This window comes from Euleptes europaea, chromosome 14 (genome assembly GCF_029931775.1).
Source record: "Euleptes europaea isolate rEulEur1 chromosome 14, rEulEur1.hap1, whole genome shotgun sequence".
In the NCBI taxonomy this organism is placed as follows: Eukaryota; Metazoa; Chordata; class Lepidosauria; order Squamata; family Sphaerodactylidae; genus Euleptes; species Euleptes europaea.
In genome coordinates, this window is record NC_079325.1 from 37,182,064 (window position 1) to 37,203,182 (window position 21,119).

Here is a 21,119-nt window from a genome sequence, read left to right on the forward strand (position 1 = left end):
TCTAAGGTCTTTTGCAGAAGTCCATTTTCCCATCTGTGCTAGCTCCCCATGGTTCTTGTAAGTGGACCCTTTTTCATGCACAGCAGAAAATCTCACTGGATGCTCTCAGATCTAAGAAGTGCTACTCCTGATATTTGTTTTAAGAAAGATGGGCTTGTTGGTCTGGGGCACGATCCCCGCCCAGGATGTCAGAGGCCGAGCTTGTTGGGTATGGAGGGGTAGGGCAGAGAGGACTGCATCTGATCTGACAGGTTTTGGGAAGAGGCTGGGGCGCAGTGCAAGAACAAATGCTCATCATAAAGGAGTGTCCAGGTTCAGCTCCTGGCAGATCCCATTAAAAGGATCTTAGGCAGCAGATGATGGGGAACACAACATAAGAACTTAAGAAAAGCCAGGCTGGATCAGACCAAGGCCCATCAAGTCCAGCAGTCTGTTCACACAGTGGCCAATCAGGTGCCTCTAGGAAGCCCACAAGCAATTTAAAGTCTGAAAGCAGGCCTGAAAGTGACCTATCTGCTGTCATCTGGCAAGGCAGAAGCTTCTCTGAGAAATAGGAAGGAAGATGGTTCTCTTTTATCATTGCAGGTAGCTGCTTTGCATGACAAAGCCAGCTTGTAACTTTTTTGTGGGCTTTCTATGTCCTTACTTGGATAGCCCTAGGCTAGCCTGATCTCAGAAACCAAGCAGGCTTAGTATTTGAATGGGCAACCTCCAAGGTATACTAGGGTCAAGAGGCAGGCAATAGCAAGCCACATCTGAATATCTCTTGTCTTGAAAACCCTACGGGTCGCCATAAGTCAGTTGTGACTTGACGGGACACAAGCAAAAAAGTAATTTCTGTAGATTTGTTTTATAAAGCTGCATTAGAGCTTTCCTTATAAATTAAAAGCCCTGGATTGATCACAGAGGCTGATTGTAACCAAAACCTCCTGGCAGGCGTTCCACCATGCTAGATGTTCCCCTTGCTAAATCTGATGGAGAAAGAAATTTCCAGATGTCCTTTGTGTCTCACTGTGTATCTAAAGCCAGCAGAGTTTGTGCTTATTGAAGTGGAATTATTCTAGCAAACCTTCCAGCAGCAGAAGGTTGGCAGGGAACCGATGAATTTTGGTGTAACTTTTTAACTTGGATCTTCCATTTATACTGTTGTGTATTGAGCTATTTTTTTAAAAGGAATGTCCTTGTGGCCCTGTTGCCTTAGCATAATGAAAAAGAAAATACATTTTCAGGCTAGTTGCTCTTCCACTAACTAGCAAAGCTTTAACATATTAAGTTAATGCGTTAAGAAGAGTTTTAATGTATGAAATTTCAGATTATTTCATACCGACGGGAAATGTTCACTCTTCTACAATGAGGGTTTGCGAGCCTCTGGGAGAGACCTGAAGATCGCCCAGAATTACAACTGATCTCCAGACTACAGAGATCAGCTCCCCTGGAGCAAATGGCTAATTTGGAGAATGGCATTATATTTTGCTGATGTCCTCTCCTGGCTCCACACACCCCCAAATCTCCAAGAATTTCCCAACCTGGAGTTGGCAACCCAATCTACAATTATGGAGTAACTGCAAGCGCTGTACTGGTTTGTCAACAATACTTACAAAGTTTTGGTGTGTTTGGGAGGTGGGTGTAAGACAAACAATTCTCTATTCTAATTTCCCCAAACATCCATTTAGCAGCCTCCCCTAAGACAGTGCCATGGAAGGTTCAGGAACATTCCATCTGCTCAGGATGAATGTGTTGGCCCTGACAGTCACCTGTGGTTTCTGAGAAGTGAAAGCTGTGCTTGATGCTGGTGGTGAGGCATCTTACATTGAAGGGAGTAGTCCAGTGGGGCACTTAACTAATCCATGCAAGTCTGGGGGAGTGGGGGCTCCCCCTACAATTTTTGTCAAGAGTTTGAAGACCAGTTCATCTTGTTTTTGGAAGTTAAGCTCAAGCCTGTTCAACCCAGATGCTGGGCTACAGCTTGGCCATTGTCAGCACAGAAAGGGTTAACAGCATAGGTTTTGAGAGGTAGAATACTCACAAGCATGCTAAATAATGAAATCTCTGGAGGGGAAATGGAGCAGGGCTTTGCAACTGTGTTTGGCTACCACTTTGGTCTTCAGTTCCTTCTTTCTTGTAAAACTAAGCAGAAAAAAAACTCTCTGGGGTGCAAAGCAGAGGAAGGTGGCTTTTCAAAAATAGTTTAATAATCACAATGACTTCCTCTTCCCATGCATATAAGTGTTTCTCCCAGGTGGGATTCTTCTGCTGTTTTGCAGCATTGAACCTAGCAGAGTAATGTGCAATCTGTGTTCTGTGGGGGCCCATTTCACACATCACAAGGGAATGATCTTTGAGAAATAATTCACATAGTTAAAGGCTCCTGTGAGTCCAATATATCCAGCTGCAGAGGAGATTGCCTGTTGCATCTTTGCGTGATATATGTTGGCTTCATCTCTTTCCAATCAACCTCTGCTGGAGCAAATAATTTTGCTGCATTGTTGGAAGATGTTTACTCATGATTCAGACACACAGTAGAATGACTGACCCTCAGAGGAGGTTGTCCGTTGCATCTCTGCATGAGTTGCTAGGTTATGTGCTTTCTTCCTGTACAGCATGTGTGTTTGTAACTAAACAAATTATACCAGAACTGTTCCAACCCCTTGCCCAATGCAGGACCAGCCTAGAGCATCCCTGACATGTGCTTGTCCAGCCTCTGCTTAAAGACTGCCAGTGAGGGGGAGTTCACCACTTCCCTTGGTAGCTCATTCCACTGCCGAACAACTCTTACTGTAAATTTCCCCCCTAATATCCAGCCAGTACCTTTCTACCTGCAATTTAAACCCATTGTTGCAAGTCCTATCCTCTGCTGCCAACAGGAACGGCTCCCTGCCGTCCTCTAAGTGACAGCCACCTCCTTTTCTCCAGACTAAACATTCCCAACTCCCTCAGCCTTTCCTCATAGGGCTTGGTCTCCAGGCCCCTGATCATCCTCGTCGCTCTCCTCTGCACCCACTCGATTCTGTCCACATCCATTTTGAAGTGAGGCCTCCAGAACTGAACACAATATTCCAGGTGCGGCCTGACCAATGCAGTGTATAGCGGAACAGTGACATCTTGCGATTTGGATGTTATGCCTCTGTTGATGCACCCCAAGATCGCATTGGCTTCTTCCTCACAAGGAATTTAATTTCCTCCCCCCAAGGAAAATCATAATGTAAAAAAGCTGTGTTAGTAACTTCTCTGCTGTTGGGGAAGCTGGGAACGTTAAATTATAATGTAATTAAGATGTAGACTAGTAACAAGAACCATATGCTTATCAACTGTGGTTACATTTATGATGGATTATTGGTCGCTGTCCTCGGGGGAGTTGGGCTGCTAGTTCTCTTTCTTGCAACCTGGCTTGCAGAAAAAAATGACGCTGCCTACAGGAAGGTTCCTGGAGCTGAGCATTGATCCCTCCTCTTTATGTGTTCCATCTTGCAGTCAAGAGGTACATATCGTCCTGGGACATGGAGCTTTAAGGAAAAGCCCGACTCCGCCCCTTTGAGGCAAGCTGGAGCAGGGACAGCTCCACAACTTGCTGTGGGAGGCGGATCTCATCTCTCCAAGCTCCTCTGCGTGGGCAGCGGAGGAAGTGATTTGGGGGCAGGGTCTGGCAGAGGTTTGGGCTACAGATGCAATGCCTGAGAAATAGACGGTCACGGCAATAGGCCCTGAGACACTCTTTATGGAAACATTAATCCTGCAGAATAGCTCCAAGGGAACTGAGCTTAAAAATGGGAAAGGGGTGTTTAGCTGTGTTCAAGGATGCACTGACAAATACTAGATGTGCAGGGAAGAATGGATTGTTGTTTTAGGTGGCCCTTTGTGTTGGAGTGCTCAAGGATTGTAGGAAAAGACTGTGACCCTGTTTCAGCAAGTGTCATAACCACTACAGATCATAGAGATATGACAGCATAGTCTCTCCCCCTGCTTTTCCTTTTCTGAACTGTTTTGGAAGGTACCAAAAGACAAGCAAGTCCAAATATCACCTCGCACGCACAAACCCATCACAGTCCTATGGAATGTTCATAAACATTTTGTCTACCTGGGCTGAACGTATTAGTCACAAAAGTTGTTCAACCACTTAGTGCTGCTTCTGTGACGGAAGAAACATTAAGTTTGGGCAGAGTTTAGGAATCTACGTAAGACCCAGAGCAGGACCAGCCAATCTCAAAAAGTCCTAAAAGTTGTGAGAAGAGGGAATTAGTGATACAGGGTTGATGAGAACTGTTCCTACCCAAATTTTTCTTATTTACTTGAGAGCCAGTTTGAAGGTCTACAGATTTTATATGGGGGCGGAACCATATTTGCCCGTTCTGTTTAGATGTTTAGAGCACCTTGTGTGCACATATTCAGTTCAAAGCATTATTTGTCTCCCAGGTTTTATGTAAAGAAAAAAGGCAAGCCAGCTTTAAAAAAAAGCTTTGCAACTGCTAAAGGGAGGTGAAGGAATAGGAGATGATTCCGTAACATCACAGTGGCTGGCCAGACAGCACCGTTCAGCCAGCCTTGTCTACAGACTGGCAGAATGTTAAAAACAAAAACTGTGCTCAGCCCTGGAGAGGGCTTCCACAGTGCTTCAAGCTACACACATTAGGTATTTTCCCATAGAGGAAGTACAGGAAATTATGAAGTTATCTAATTACTTGAGTCTCCAAGGGCAGAAATAAGTTGCCTGGAGTGTCCTGTTCCAAGGCATCCTTTACTTGACCCCAAGGGATATGGACTTCCTGCTATTTTTCTTCTGTGCCAAGAGAACAGCAGGAGCCTAACCTGAGCTGGGGTAGAATCATAGAGTTGGAAGGGACCACCAGGCTCATCTAGTCCAACCCCCTGCACAATGCAAGGAAATTCACAGCTACGTCCCCCCCACACCCCCAGCGACCCCCTACTCCATGCCCAGAAGATGGCCAAGATGCCCTCCTTCTCATAATCTATCAGCATTGCTGACAGATGGCCATCTAGCCTCTGCTTAGAAACCTCCAGGGAAGGAGCGCTCACCACCTCCCAAGGAAGCCTGTTCCACCAAGGAACCGCTCTGTTTGAAAATTCTTCCTAATGTCTACAATGTAGTGGCTTGGAGCTGGGAAGGTCCCCAATTCAGGTCCTGTTTTCAGTATGAATTTAGCAGATGGCTTTTGGCAAGTCACCCCGTGCCTCAGCTTCCCACCTGCAATATGGGGCTAATTGGTACCAGCCTGGTAATGCTCACCAAAATAGCATGTGAGAAGCGTTCTGAATGCTCTCAAGGGCTGTATGCATGCTCAGTGTTATTGCCTAAGTAACTATGTACAAATCAAAAGTGCAAAATGTGTTACCCATAGCGTTTTAGAGCAGTCAACTGCGTACAAAGGGCCAATGCAGACGTATCCCTTGGAAACAGAGAGAGAAAGAATTCTGGCTTACTGGTAGAAAAGGAACTCACAAGCTCTGACAAGAATCGGTGTTTGTTGATGGGTTGCAGAACTCAAAGGAATGAAATCATGTCTGCCACCCTGGCACTGAAAACTGGTTGGCAACTGTCCATCTTTGCAGGACGATCAATTTGCCGCCCTTGAAACTAAGGATGAATCTGCCTCTCTGCAGACAGTTGCAAAAACCTGGAGTGATGTGGAGCCCCTGCCGTTGCTAAGCATTTGAATCCTCCACCTCAGCTAGAATTCAAGAGTCAGGCAGTGGTGAATGTCCCTGGAACCCCTTTGACTAGACCAACACATGGTCCACCTACCGTGGGACCAGTCCAATGGGTGTGGGGGCCCCTTAACCTTTCTACCCCCATTGCTTTGTGGGCTAATCTCTGGAGAAATGCAAGGATCTTTGTGGCAGCCTGTGCTTGCCAGGGTTATGTGGCTACTTTGTAGGGTTGCCAACCTTCAGGTACTAGCCGGAGATCTCCGGCTATTACAACTGATCTCCAGCCGATAGAGATCAGTTCCCCTGGAGAAAATGGCCACTGTGGCAATTGGACTCTATGACATTGAAGTCCTTCCCCTCCCCAAACCCCTCCCTTCTCAGGCTCCGCCCCAAAAACCTGCCGGTGGTGAAGAGGGACTTTGCAACCCTACTACTTTGTGAAGTAGTGATGCCACTCAGGGGGCTTCACGCCTGCTAGTGCCTGAAGCTGTCAATCTGCATGTGGTCATTTGTTGGGTCTCCCAGCTTAGTTAACAACCAGCCACCACTGAAGACCGTTCCACTAGCCATTGTCTATGGATTCACTTACAGCTCCGAATGAAGATCTAAGATGGAGGTTAAAAATGTATTTTTATTGTAAGCTCCTTGGGGCCGAGAATGGTCATCTTAGTCTCTTGTGCATCAGGCACATTGGTGGCATCATGTAAACAGCAGCAAAATCAGTTGGAGGGATGCCTTGGACCTTAAGATCTGTGCTGGTTTGGGATGGTTTGGTGCATGCTCCTTCCAAGCTAGCTGGACTCCATCCCAGAGGAACTTGCTCCTGAGTTGCATAGATATCTGTTTTGGCAAAGTGTCTTAAAGGCAGTGCTGGGGTTGTGTGCGGCTAGGATCCGGGTTAAAATCTCAACTCTGCCACGGAAGCTTGCTGGGTGACCTTGGGCCAGTCACTTGGGCTGTGGCTCAGTGGTAGAGCATCTGCTTGGCATGCAGAAGGTCCCAGGTTCAATTCCCGGCATCTCCGGTTAAAGGGACTAGGCAGGTAGGTGATGTGAAGGACTCCTGCCTGAGACCCTGGAGAGCCGCTGCCAGGTTGAGTAGACAATATTGACTTTGATGTACCAAAGGTCTGATTCAGTATAAGGCAGCTTCATGTGTTCATGGGTTCACTTTCAGCTTAAACCTACCTCAAAGGGTTGTTGTGAGGATAAAATGGAAGAGAAGAAATAATGTAAGGTGCTGTGGGTGCTTGTTGGGGAGCAAGGCAGGGTATAAACGAAGTAAACAAATAAACATGTATGATTAATTTGTCTTTATACATCAGATGCACCAGTAGGTCCCTTAATACCCCTGTGGGTAGCATTGTTGACTTCAAGTTGGGAAATTCCTGGAGATTTGAGGTGGAGCCTAAAGAGGGTGGGGTTTAGGAAGTAGAGGGACCTCAGCAGGGTATAATGCCATGGAGTCTATGCTTCAAAGCAGCCCTTTTCTCCAGAGGAACTGATCTCTGCCATCCAGAGATCAGTTGTGGTTCCTGGGGATCTCCAGCCCCCGTCTGCAGATTGTCATCTCTACCCGTGGGTGGTTTCCCTGGCTCCTTTATTACCCCAGATGGGACCCAGACTCACTCACACAATTAATGGGGGCTGGGGAAGGAGGGGGTACTGTGAAGCAACGCTATCAAAGCAACAGCAGGGTGGAAGTGGTTAATAATGTCTTGCCCCTTAATAAGTAGATATACAGGGGGGAAATGGGGAAAGGGAAAATAATGTTATTGACATATCATTTTGTTGATATCAAACAATCTCTACCCCTCTTTATAATACCGTCTTCCATATTTTTTTAACCAAATAATAATTTGATTTGATTAAATCTTTTGTTTGGTGTTTTTAATAAATTCATAAAAGGAATAAAATAAAATAAATAAAATAAAAATAATGTCTTGCCCCCTCTGCTTTACAGAGCCAAGGCAAACGGCTGCACCCGAGCGGTGTACAGCCTGTATTGTGTGTGAGGGGGGGAGGAAAGGGGGACGCGGGAAAAAAATATGTCCAGATGATCCAGCTGGCCTAACAGTTTCCTGCTTTGGCAGAGTTCCGTTTTTATTTCTTTTCTTTTTTAAAGTCCTGTGTACGAGGATGTTATGTAAACCAGTACATAATGATTTCGTTTCCTACATTGTCTAAGATGCCAATCATGTATTCAGGACAGAATCTTCAGGGACATTCTGTGGGAGGGTGCAAGGTTTCTTGTTGCCCTGAGCAAGGACTACACCCTGCTGGGGCTTCACCAATACTGGCTGGGTCCAAACCAAGACCCTGTAGCAATGCTAGGGTTGCCGACTCTAGGCATATGGTTGCCAGGTCTCTCTTTGCCACTGGTGGGAGGTTCTTGGGGTGGAGCCTGAGGAGGGTGGGGTTTGGTGAGGGGAGGGACTTCAATGCCATAGAGTCCAATTGCCAGAGTGGCCATTTTCTCCAGGCAAACTGATCTCTATCGGCTGGAGATCAGTTGTACTAGCAGATCTCCAGCTAGTACCTGGAGGCTGGCAACCCTAGGCTGGGAAATTCATGGAGACGTGGGAGTGATGCCTGGAGAGGGTAGATTTTGGGGAGGGGTGAGAGCTCAGCCGGGACGTGATGCCATAGAGTCCACCCTCCAAAGCGGCCGGTTTATCCAAGGGGACCGATCTCTGCTGTCTGCAAATCAGTTGTAATTCTGGGAGATCCCCAGGCCTAGGCTTGCCAAACTCCAGGTGGAATTTGGGGAGGGGAAGGACCCCGCCAAAGTCCCTCCCCTCCCCAAACCCCGCCATCCCCAGGCTCCACACCCAAGTCTCCAGGAGTTTCTCTGCTTGGAGTAAGCAACCCTATCCAGGCCCCACCTGGAGACTGGCCATCGTAGGCGATGCCACAGGCCCGGGAGGGGATACCATTGACCTCCCATACTGCTGATGACTGAGAATGAGCCCCCGGTGCCCTCCTTGCCCTGCCACAAGCAAGTTGCTTGGATGGAGAACTAGGGTTGCCCTCTCCAGTTTGGAAAATACCTGGAGATTTTGGGGACGGAGCCTGAGGAGGGCGGGGGTTTGGAAAGGGGAGTGACTTCAATGCCATAGAGTCCAATTGCCAAAGCGGCCATTAGGAGATCAGTTGTAATAGCAGGAGATCTCCAGCCACCACCTGGAGGTTGGCAACCCTATGGAGAACTGGCCTCAAGAAGGGGAAGAAGCAAATGCACTTTATTATGTTCCCTCCCCACACTTTTCTGTATTCTCTGTTTTTTGAAGGTGGAGTAGGATAAAAAAAAATTGAAGGAAGCATTAAGAAGGGAGTTAATCCTAGCCCCTCCATTTCCCACTGCTCTGTGTACATGTATTAAGTGCTGTCAAGTTGCTTCTGACTCCTGGTGACCCTATGAATCAATGTCCTCCAAAATGTCCTTATGTTAACAGCCTTGTTCAGGTCTTGCAAAGTGAGGGCCAATGGCTTCCTTGATGGAGTCAATCCATCTCATGTTGGGTCTTCCTCTTTCCCTGCTTCCTTCAACTTTTCCTGGCATTCTTGTCTTTTCCAATGAGTCTTATCTTCTCAAAATGTGACCCAACTACGATAGCCTCAGTTTGATCTAGAACTCACTTATTTGTCTTTTTGGTGGCCCACAGTATCTGTAAAACTCTCCTCCAACACTGCATTTCAAAGGAGTCTACTTTCTTCCTGTCAGCTTTCTTCATTGTCCAACTTTCACACTCATACCTAGTAATGGGGAATACTATGGCACTGCTTTGTACCAAGTGGTATTCTGGGGAATGAAGTCCAGCCCTCATCCCACTGGATCCAAACTGATGTGCTCTGCTGACAGTGGCCGGATGTGGCATTGGGGATTCTCTGCTCTGGTTCCCTTGACGTTGGAGTTATGGAAACTTGTGGTTCTGTGCTCCTTAAAATAAGAATAGGGGTGAGCAGGAGAACCTGGCAGGGCCCTCTTAGGGGGCTTGATTTTGCCGGTGTGGGTGGAAAAGGAGGTGGGTCTTGGCCCGGAGAACTTGGGCTTACGATTCCTTCCATCTGCTGTGAGCTGCTGGTGATGGCGTTTGACAGACAGCCCCTCATCTGGAAAAGAGGAAGGATGCTAGGCGGGCCAGCAAAAACTTAGATGGGGGTTTGCTCGGAGGGAGAGGAGGGATGGCATCCTCCCGGTGCTGGGAAAGGCGAGGAGAATCCGATTTCGTATGTTGCATCCAGCTCACCAGCTAGATCTTTCGCTGCCGGCCTCTCATGGTGGTTGTCAAGGGCTTTAAAAAATTTAAAGAGTTTAATGTAATTGACGGATGATTTCAACAGTGCATAATTCTGGGATTTAAAATGTTATGACACTTTTGTGAGCAAAAACAGAGCACCATGAGCATTATAATGCACCCCCCCCCCCGAATCAGGTGTTCCCTTTTTTTCTTGTTGGCATGGGGGTGAGTAAAAGCAAAATTGACTCCGGTATGCTGATCTTTGCAGACTGACGGTGGGACTCTTGGTAAATAAAAGCTCTATTTATAGAGCATGGCTGGTAAATCCCTAGATGGTCAAAAGCACAGGCGTGCTTGGGAGCCATGCCCTTCTTTGGCGCTCTCTGTTTTAACAAGAACTGTGCATTTCCTCCCAGGTGATCTTTTCCCAGCAGGCAGCCCTTGCTAGTTGTGCCAAGGAGCTGGCCAGATCCCTTTTTTTTGGCTCTCTTCCAAAGGCCGGTGTCTGGGAAATGAGCTTGAGCACTGCGGCTTCGCTCTGGAGTGACCCTTGCATCCTGTATTTCAAAGCGCAACTTGCATGATACATAAAAGAGCACTCTGCACATGCCCTGAATCACTGTTATTGCTCCAAGGTACAGCTGATCATAATCCTGAGCATCCAGTCCCTCTTCCTAGCATGTAGTGGGCAGAACTTGATACTTCTGGATCTTAGCTACCCCTTATTTCCCTTGTAATGTTAATGTGGGGAGGGGGCACTTGCAGGTAAGTCTCACAGGGGGAGGAGGGGGCTAAACCTTTCTTTGCCTGCCAATTTTGCTCCTGATTTTTCTATCTGGAGAAAAAAACAGAAAACAAGGACCATGTTTTTGTGACATGCTATCCAGTTCTTCCATGATGCATAGTCAACTCCATGCATCCTGGGGGTGTGGGGGGTGGCATTTGCAGGCAAGAAGTAGTAGGCATGCAAGGACTTAAGCCACCCCATGCTCCTCCCTTGCATGTGCTCTGTGGCTGCCCACTCATTCCTGTTTTCTCAAGCCCAGGGGACAGTGGTTGGCTTCGATGTAAGGCAAACTGCCCCCTTCATTGCCCCCTAATTCATACCTGCGAATATATTCCCCCTGCCTCGCCCTTCAGCCGAACTCAGTTCTGATTTCCAAGATTTTTCCATCAGGAGGAAAAAATGGCAAAACGAGGACCATGTTTTTGTGAGATGCTGCCCAGTTCCTCCATCATGCATGGAGCTGACTATTCATGTTGCAGTTTTAAGGTTTTATCCATGGATTATAACTCCTTGGGGGGGGGGGATTTGTGAGCACATGCAGGTAATCTTTTTAAAAGTTGTATTTGGAGTGGTACCCTTTTCTCATTCTGGAGCTTTAATGATACCCTTCCACCAAGGAGCCTGTGGCTGTGGAAATGTGTTATTACCCCCTTAACACTGTGGGAGGCCTAATACACACTTCTCCGAATAGGCAGCCTCAGTCTGATTCTACTCTCTCCCTCTCCCCACCGCTTTTAGCCTTGTAAAAAAGCATGGGAGATTCTAATCATGGATCTTCTCTGATCTTGTATGGCCTTCAGGTTTATCTACTCTGACAGTGGTTTCCATTGTCTCAGAGGGAGGGGGTGGGGAGAGGGAGTCTTCCCCAATTCCTGCAACTCAAGGCCTGGGACTGACCGTGGAACCTTCTGCATGCAAAGCAAGAGCCTCTGACATTGGACTATGAACCGACCTTGTGAGGTGGTTCAGGCCAGAAATGAAGTTTACTCCTTGTGTTGCATGTCTTGACCTGTAATCCATGTGTCTGCTGTGGAGACTGGCAAATCAAACTAACTCCTCTCTCTTTCCCCCTGTTCTTAGACCGAGGTCTTGAACAGTAAAACCATCAAACTTAAATAAGATCCATCTCTAAAAACACCACCCTTCGACTCTTCTCTGCAGCCTCCAAAAAACGAGCAACAAAATAAGTACGCTGAGGGTCAGAGTCCTCTAAGAGGAACTGAACCTTTTGCTCCAAAGTTGCTTGAGAAAATGCGGATCATTTGTTAAAACATGGTATACGGTAATACATTTTCACCTAGGTTGGTTCATGTAAGGACAATGCAAAAGGATATGTACCAAGGAGTCCACTGACTGAAGAGGGCAGGGACACAGCCGGTCTGAAAAAGGGATCTTTAACATGCAGCCCAGCAAAACCATTGAAAAGGGGCAGTTAAATATTGAATGCATAAAGATTCTACATAACTTTGGACTAACCAGAGAGTCCAGATAGGAAGGAAGATTACCCTTCAAACTAACTCCTCTTTTCTTTCTCTCTCTCTGCACGAGAGTAGTATGGAATTGTTCTGGATGCCGGATCTTCCCACACTGCCATGTTTGTGTATAAATGGCCAGCAGGCAAGGAGAACAATACGGGGATTGTCAGTGAGCACAGCATGTGTGATGTGGAAGGTAAGAGGGCCTGCTTGGCATTCATTCTAACAAAGGGTGTTGGGTTGGAAATCTAACAGGGACTGAATGCCACCACTCCTTTCCCATTTTTGTGTGTGGGGGAATCTTCTGGGCATGGAGTAGGGGTCACTGGGGATGTGGGAGGGGGAGGCAGTTGTGTATTTCCTGCATTGTGTAGGGGGTTGGACTAGATGAGCCTAGTGGTCCCTTCCAACTCTACGATTTTATCTTGCTGCAGCTGTGATAAACTGGAGGGCTGAAAGTGCAGCCTGCACTTCATCCTAAAAACACATTTAGTGGCAAATAGATTCCATGCAGACAGAGGCAACAGCCCTGAATCTCCGCTCTCTAACAAGCTGTGGCGGCTCGTGGGCTAGTTAGAGTTGTTTAGATCTGCAAATGGAATGAAAACCATGAAAGACCGGTGATCTGAGCCGAGGAGCTGCTCTGGTTTAGCAAAGAGCCGATCCCCTTTCTCAGCCACGTGCCACCTGGGCCCTGGCTGAAGGCCCTCCTGTTTCTGCTTCTGAACTAAACTCTTGAACGGAGGTCTCGCTTTGGGTGCCCCACTGGCGGAGGTGTGGAGGGCCTTTCTTGTGGTGGCTCCCTGCCTTTGCAATGTCTGCCCACCATGGCATGCCCCTGGCACCTAGTGTGTTTTTGTTTCAGATGCTAGTTGAAGACTTTTCTGTTTCCTCAGGCCTTTGGGTAAAATTCATGTATGTAGAGCAGGGATGGGAAACCTTTTTTCTGCCAAGGGCCATTTGGATATTTATAACATCATTCGCGGGCCATACAAAATTATCAACTTAAAAATTAGCCGACCAATATGTTTCTCCTTGGCCCAGGTGGGAAAGGGTTAACACAGTTTTTTGGGCAGTCCTAGCAGCTCCATAGCTCACGACTCTTCTGCAAGGGGGAAAAAAGGTTCCTTTTCTCGGCAAAACAAACTTACATCTGCCTTGAATACAGGCTATTCCTGTCCGCGGGAGGGGGCAGATCGCCAGTCTTTGATCCTTTTGAGCTAGAGATCTGCCAGGACACATGAAGGGCCAGATCAAATGATTTCGCAGCCTTAAACGGCCCCCAGGCCTGACGTTCCCCACCCCTGATGTAGAGTTTTGATTTGGGGGGGGAGGGGTAATATTTTTGTGCCCATTTTGAAGCTGTTGCTGGCTCTTGTTTTGGTACCAGTCTTGTGGATTCCTGTTTTTAACAAGCATTAATTAAGAATCTGCATTCCATAAGGCATCTGTGTAGGTAGGCATTTTGGGTTCAGAAGCCTGATCGCTTCGTGTTTGATCTATTTTTTATGGCACTTGGGCAGTTCTTTCATGGTACACAAAGGAACATCATCGGAGCATGACCTAATAATGGTGCTGGTTGGTTTCGTAACATGCACTTCAGGGGGCCAACTGGAGGCACCTTCAGTGCCAGCATGAGAGGGTACCTGGCTCAGGGAGGCGTCCTGCCACAAAACAAAGAGGTTTTGCCAATCCCCACCCCATCTTTCTTTGTTCCCTTCCTTTTTCCCATGGATTCTTAGACAAAGAACTCATCTGGGTAGTGCCAACTTAAAAGAGAATTCTCTGTAGCCTGGAGCTGGCATAGGCTGGGCAACAGGGCACAAAAGGCCCAGATGACGATCTGAAAAACAGAATAGAATGTGAGGAGGGGAGAGGTGAGGAAGTACCAGCCATGCACCCGTAGTTGGGCACGCTGCCCTTCGTAAACCAAAGGCTGGCACCGAGATCTGAAAAACGCTTCCCCAGGGCCTGTCTCGGGGTGCCATTCGATCCTGACTAAGCCACAGCCTTTGTGAAGCAAGGGCTGTCTCAACAGGAGCTTCAGTCTCCCGCTTCCTGGAAAGGCCTGGGGCGGGCTGGAGGTGGGGAGAAAGCCATCCAGCGAGAACTGGAAACACAGATGGGTGGGGAGTGCAGCTGGCAGTGGGGCTTCGGCTTGGTCCAGGCATGCCAGCAATACTTCGCAGGCAGCCAGGTGTGTGGATGCCCACAGTTGAGGGGGTATGAAGATTTACCTTCTCATGAGGTTGGCATCCTACCTTCCTCCAAGGAACCCGTAGTACTGTAGTTGGTTCTCTCCACCGCCATTTTGTCCTTGCCACAGCTCTGCTAGGTAGGTTAGGTTGCAAGAAGAAGAAGAGTTGATTTTTATATGCCAACTTTCTCTACCACTTAAGGAAGAATCAAACTGGCCTACAATCCCCTTCCCCCCCCCCCACAACAGACACCCTGTGAGGTAGGTGGTGCTGAATGAGCTCCAAGAGAGCTGTGACTAGCCCAAGGTCACCCAGCAGGCTTCATGTGTAGGAGTGGGGAAACCAACCTGGTTCACCAGATTAGTGTCTGCCACTCATGTGGAGGGGTGGATACTCAAACCCTGTTCTTCAAATTAGAGTCCACCATTCCAAACCTCCACTCTTAACCACTACACCATGCTGGCTCTTGGCTGGCCCAAGCCCCCCCCCATCTGCTTGTTGGCTGAGGGGGCATTTGAGCCTGTGTCTCCCTGGTTCTCTTTTGACAGTCTAACCACTAAGCCATATTGGCTCTCTTGTGTGTCTTGTTGTGTCTGTTTGTGGCCCCGTCACACATGCAAAACACCACTTAGGCTTTTTGCAGTCGTTAAGTGATGAATAAACTTATATGAACCGGCCTTGTGTTCCAAAACTTCCTGGGATTGGCCAGTCAGGCTAGAAGACATTGTCGTTGCATGAGCTCTGTTTCCCTTGCCACTGGCAACTGCTGTGGCTTGGGTCTGCTAATACATCCCCCTTCCTCTTTGCCCCCTTTCAAGAATGAACCTCCCCTTGTCTCCTTGGATCTGCAGGTGGCGGAATCTCCAGCTACGCCGCAGACCCTCCAGGTGCCGGAAGGAGCTTGAAAGCCTGTCTTAACCAGGCAGTGAAGGACGTCCCAAAGGAGAGGCACGCGGTCACCCCGCTTTATCTCGGGGCCACGGCTGGCATGCGGCTGCTGAAGTGAGAGTTCACAGACTGACTTGGTACCTTTTGAACGTGCGCAAAAGATCCCCGTGGTTAAATCATGGCACTTTCTTTGAACCATCTCTCTCATGAACCATCAGGAGCATCCCTGGTCCGTTTGTCCCGCCCCCTCCTCAAGAAGTTCAGAACTGCTCAATGGATTTAAGAGTACAAGAAGATCCACCGCTGGACCAGACCAAAATCCATCTAGTCCAGCATGCTGCTCCCCACAGTGGCCAACCAGATGCTTCCATTAACCCCATAAGTAGGATGGCCACCCCCTTTTGTTTGTTCCAGCATCTGATATTCAAGAGGACCCCCTGCCCCAGGATGAAGTGATGGCTGCCAACTTGGAAGGCTTTAAGAGGGGAGTGGACATATTCATGGAGGAGAGGGGTATTCATGGCTACTAGTAAAAATGGATACTAATCATGACACATACCTATTCTCTCCAGGATCAGAGGAGCGTGCCTATTATATTAGGTGCTGTGGAACACAGGCAAGACAATGCTTCTGCAGTTGTCTTGTTGGGGGCTTCCTAGTGGCACCTGGTTGGCCACAGTGTGAACAGACTGCTGGGCTTGATGGACCTTGGTCTGATCCAGCGTGGCCTTTCTTACGTTCTTATCTAAGCTATCATGATTAATATAGATAGATAAGAGCCCTGCGGTGCAGAGTGGTAAGCTGCAGTACTGCAGTCCAAGTTCTGCTCATGACCTGAGTTCCATCCCAACAGGAAGTTGGTTTCAGGTAGCCGGCTCAAGGTTGACTCAGCCTTCCATCCTCCTGAGGTCAGTAAGATTACCCAGCTGGGTAGAGTGTAGACAACTGGGGAAGCCAATGGCAAGCCACCCCGTAAACATAGTCTGCCTAGTAAATGTCATGACGTCACCCCATGGGTCTCTATTGACCCAGTGCTTGCACAGTGCTTTACCAGCTTCACTGGGTGTCCTAGTATTAAGGGTGAGGGAGAAAAAGTTCTTTCTGTCCACACCTTTTGTAATTTTATAAACTTGCATCATTTCTCCCCTTCATTTAAAAGTACGGTGGTAGGGAGGTCATACTTGTGTGTGTATTCATGTTAATAAATTTCTTAGGGTGCATTCTCACATTACCTGGTGTAGGTTATGTCATAGACATCAGCAACCTCTAAACATCTGGCTGCATCTGACAGTTTGGCATATAGTGCTGTTCCACTATGAAGGGTTTGAAGCTCCCTTCCTGACTGTGGTCCAGATTGGCCGGGACTGCTCTGCTGCTACCTGCTAAGATCTTCATAATGGTTGTGTCTGAAAGGAGCATTTGCACATGCGTGTTTGCCCCGATCCTTTCAGCAGCAAGAGATGACTTTGCATGGGTGAAAAACCCACTACCACAAATGGAGCTGCTCTGGTGTAGCTCCTGTTCTTTATGCAAGGGCTCACGCAGGATTGTTTTCTGGTGGAGTGTGCTCCCACCAAGTCAGGCCTATCTGTCTCCCTCTTTACCACACTTCCTAGTCCTAGAAGCTGGAGCTGCTTCTGGAGTTTCCAACAGGGCTCAGCCCACGTTTATCTAGTGCTGAGATATTGAACACATGAACACATGAAGCTGCCTTATACAGAATCAGACTCTCGGTCCATGGAAGACAGTACTGTCTACTCAGACCAGCAGCGGCTCTCCAGGATCTCAGGCAGAGGTCTTTCCCATCACCTACTTGCCTAGTCCCTCTAACTGGAGATGCCGGGGATTGAACCTGGGACCTTCTGCATGCCAAGCAGGTGCTCTATCACTGAGCCACAGCCCCTCCCCTCAATGGACAATGTAGGTGAACCTGAAAACAAGCCCCTGATCTAGATTGTGTGTGTGTAAAGTGCTGTTATGTCACAGCCAACTTATGGTGATCCTAGCAAGGGGCTTTCAAGGCAAGTGAGAAGCAGAGGTGCCTTCCTCTGCAAAGTCTTTCTTGGTGGTCTCCCTTCCAAGTACCAACCCTGCTTAGCTTCTGAGATCTGGTGAGATCGGGCTATGCCATGCTGCCTTCCCTCCCCTGATCTAGATCACTGTGTTCAATTTCCTACAGCCTCACCGACCCCCAGGCTTCAGACAGTGTCCTTGGAGCTGTGGCCTCTACCCTTAAGGAGTTCCCCTTTGACTTCCGAGGAGCAAAAATACTATCCGGAGAGGATGAGGGTGTGTTTGGCTGGGTCACGACCAACTATCTCTTGGAGAACTTCATTAAGGTAAAGTGCAAAAAGGTCAAGAGGCTAACTAGTATGGGCTCTTTTTGGTGGGACAGACTGGCCGCACTTGTTGTTTATAGAGTGGGGTTAGAGGTGATAACTCTGCCATGAACATAAGAGACATTTCTAGTAAACATGTTTACTCAAAACAAGCTTGAAATCACCATCACAGCTTCTAAACATGCATCAAGGTGAAATTAGGCATCAGTCCATTTTGTGGGTGTATTCAGCCTTCCTGCTCTTTCAGTCTGTTCAGCCTCGGGCTGGAGGTTCCTCCATCTGTGGAAGTGTTCCCTGAGCATCCTGTGTTTGCACCAGACACTGCAGGGTGTTGAAACCACTACCCGTGCCTAACAATCTGTGTGCATAACATGTTGGGTGGGCAGGAATGTTTGTGGCTGTCTGAGCCACTGCTATCTGTTTGGCCATTCCTTCCACATGGCTTTTTTTTTTTTTGCAATAATTTTGTCTCCTTGTGTCTCTCCCCCACCTCCGCAACCATGTGCTTCGGTGAATTCTGTCTGGTGAGCAGCCGGCTGGGTGGGTGGGGCATAACCTGTTCTAAAAGCAACCAATCCTCGAGCTCTCCTGTAGCCTAGTGCGAAACTTTCCAAGCTCCGGTGGAGACTTCAGTGGGTGTTGGAGAGGGCAAGGGGTAACTTGAATGCCAAGGTCCTGACTCATTGCTGATAAAGCCCCTGGCTCACAGAGGTCATTCCAGAATCTCTCAAGCCTGAAAGTGTGGGCGTTATGGCTCTCTGTCTGAGATGGGAAGGATGGATACAAACAACACTAAAAAAAAAATAAAGCAAGAAATCTGGTGGAGAATCAATAGCAGGGTTACATTCCTCCCTGGCTTCAGTTGCCAGAGGTGGGATAAGCTAGTCTTGAGAGATCAGGGTTCCAATCCTTGTGTGTGTGTAAAGTGCCGTCAAGTCGCAGCCGACTTATGGCGACCCCTTTTTGGGGTTTTCATGGAGAGACTAACAGAGGTGGTTTGCCAGTGCCTTCCTCTGCACAGCAACCCTGGACTTCCTTGGTGGTCTCCCATCCAAATACTAACCAGGGCTGGCCCTTCTTAGCTTCTGAGATCTGACGAGATCAGGCTAGCCTGGGCCATCCAATCCTTACCCAGGGCTAATGGAGTATGATTATTCCAATTTTGCAAACAAGGGTGTGAGCATAAGAGATGGTGGGGTTTGAACTGGGGTCTTGCAGATACATGTTACATGCTATTCCTTTGGCCATATCTGCTGTCTCAAATTGCACATTGTGGCCATGGCCCATGGATGTGCTGAATAAGGTATTGGGTACTTAAAAAGACTTGAGGGAGATGCTGTAATTTAATACCTTCTTAAGAAGCTTTCTCCTTAAGAAAAGTCCTTCCCACAGCCAGAGAAAGAGGTGTTTGCAGGATGGTTGGGCAATCTCTTTTTTTAAGGCACACCTGCCAAGATAACATAAGAACCTAAGAAGAGCCCTGCTGGATCAGGGCAGTGGTCCATCTAGTCCAGCATCCTGTTTCACATAGTGGGCGACTGGTTGCCCCAGAGAGCTAACAAACAGAGCATAGAGGCTGAGGCCTGCCTTTAACCCTTCTAGCATTGGGTTAAAGAGGTTTGCTGGCTCTGACTATGGAGGTTCCCTTTAGTTATCATGACTAATAGCCGTTGATAAACCCGTCCTCCATGAATCTGTCCAATCCCTCTTTAAAGCCACCTGTGCTCACAACTATCAATTTAATTACTTGATGAGCACATGAGTATTTCCTTTGAAGATAAACTTAATCTGGAACTGCCAGCCCAATTTTATATTTTTCAGATCTAAACAAACATGAAACAGGAGTTCTGGATTGGGTCTCCGGACTCTTAGGATGGTTTTAAAATAGCCACAAAAAGCTTTCTTTCTGATTGGTTTAGCTTCTAAGGAAGGAAGGGATATTTTGACCATTTTCCTGATCTACCAGTAAGTCTATCTCTGTTATTAGTTCTACACTTGGAAAAATACAAACACCTGTATCTATGTATTTTTCCTCCACCCACTGAATTAATAGGTTTATATTAAGAAGAACACATAAGAAGAATGGTTGAACCCCATTTCCTAATACTGCTGGTTTGTTCAGATGGACACCCCCTGTGTGGCAGTTTTACATATTTTTTAAAATACAGAACCTCTGGGGAACTTTATTTTGACTATGGATTATGGGGGCTGTAAAGTGTTTAGTGATGGAGGTGATTTCCATTTTAAATCACCTTAGTATCCATGTGTTCTATTTCTGCTTTTAGCTTTCTCTTTTGTCAAAGACACTGAACTATCCTGCAACTTTAATGATGGTTTTGACAGTATTGATGGGGGACATTGGCCCCTTTGTTGCCTGTTTTGCCCTTTGGTTTTGTAACCTAGATGGGAGTTTATGGGGATTCTTATTATTCACTCAGGTTTTTTCTACGTATTTTATGATGTTTTGATGTGATTGTTTTAAGTTAAATAATTTTTTTTTAAAAAAATACAGAACCTCCAATTACAGATAGGCCACTTCTGGTTTTGCCATAATAAAGTGCTGCTTTTACTGACCATTACCGACCTGGGCTTCTCTTTGCCCCATTTCTTCCCTTCCCCCAGTATGGCTGGATTGGCCAGTGGGTCCGCCCGAAGAAAAAGACATTGGGAGCCATGGACCTGGGGGGTGCCTCCACCCAGATCACCTTTGAAACGCAGGAGGTGATTGAGAGTCCCCTCAGCGCAATGACGCTGCAGCTGTATGGTCAGACATACAAAGTCTACACGCACAGTTTTCTCTGCTATGGCAGGGATCAGGTCCTGAAGAGGCTTCTGTCCAAGGTGCTGAAGGTAAGGAGCAATGGCTGCCAGCCAGGAATGAATTAAATAATAATTAAGGGGAGGAGTCAGGTACTAATGTGTGAAACAAACCATATATCAACTGGTACCCAACCAATACGGAATTATTTTCAAAACTCACAATAATATATTCATAAATGTATTTGTGTAACAGATTAACATGGAGTTAACAGGGACCCTAGAAGCTAAAATGACTAAACTATTGTATTTTGGTCACATTATGAGAAGACAAGAGTCACTGGAAAAGACAATCATGCTAGGAAAAGTTGAGGGCAGCAGGAAAAGAGGAAGACCCAACAAGAGATGGGTTGATTCAATAAAGGAAGCCACAGCCCTCAGTTTGCAAGATCTGAGCAAGGCTGTCAAAGATAGGACATTTTGGAGGACTTTGATTCATAGGGTCACCATGAGTCGGAAGCGACTTGACGAAACTGGAACACAGAGATAACCTGTTACACGAAGGAGGCAAACTTGCTACTCGTGATATGTGAAGAAGTTTTGCATATAAAAAAGGCAATAGAGTCTCCATTCATTTTGTATTAAAAAGTGTTTATTTGTAAGACTTTTATTACAAATGTGAAATGTACCTTTGATTTGTAACTATATTATTGAATTGATATTTATGTATATACAAATACATTTATGAATGCATTATTGTGAGTTTTGAAA

General features: G+C 47.1%; 1 protein-coding gene across 1 annotated transcript in view; it reads left to right on the forward strand.

The window, feature by feature from the left end:
- Positions 1 to 21,119, forward strand: part of ENTPD2 (ectonucleoside triphosphate diphosphohydrolase 2) — a 40,228-nt gene that overhangs the window by 14,106 nt on the left and 5,003 nt on the right. The window contains exons 2-5 of the mRNA XM_056860526.1: positions 12,245 to 12,362; positions 15,216 to 15,366; positions 17,432 to 17,591; positions 20,214 to 20,441. Of these exons, the coding sequence (XP_056716504.1) occupies positions 12,245 to 12,362; positions 15,216 to 15,366; positions 17,432 to 17,591; positions 20,214 to 20,441 (657 nt within the window). The remainder of the gene's footprint in view (positions 1 to 12,244; positions 12,363 to 15,215; positions 15,367 to 17,431; positions 17,592 to 20,213; positions 20,442 to 21,119) is intronic.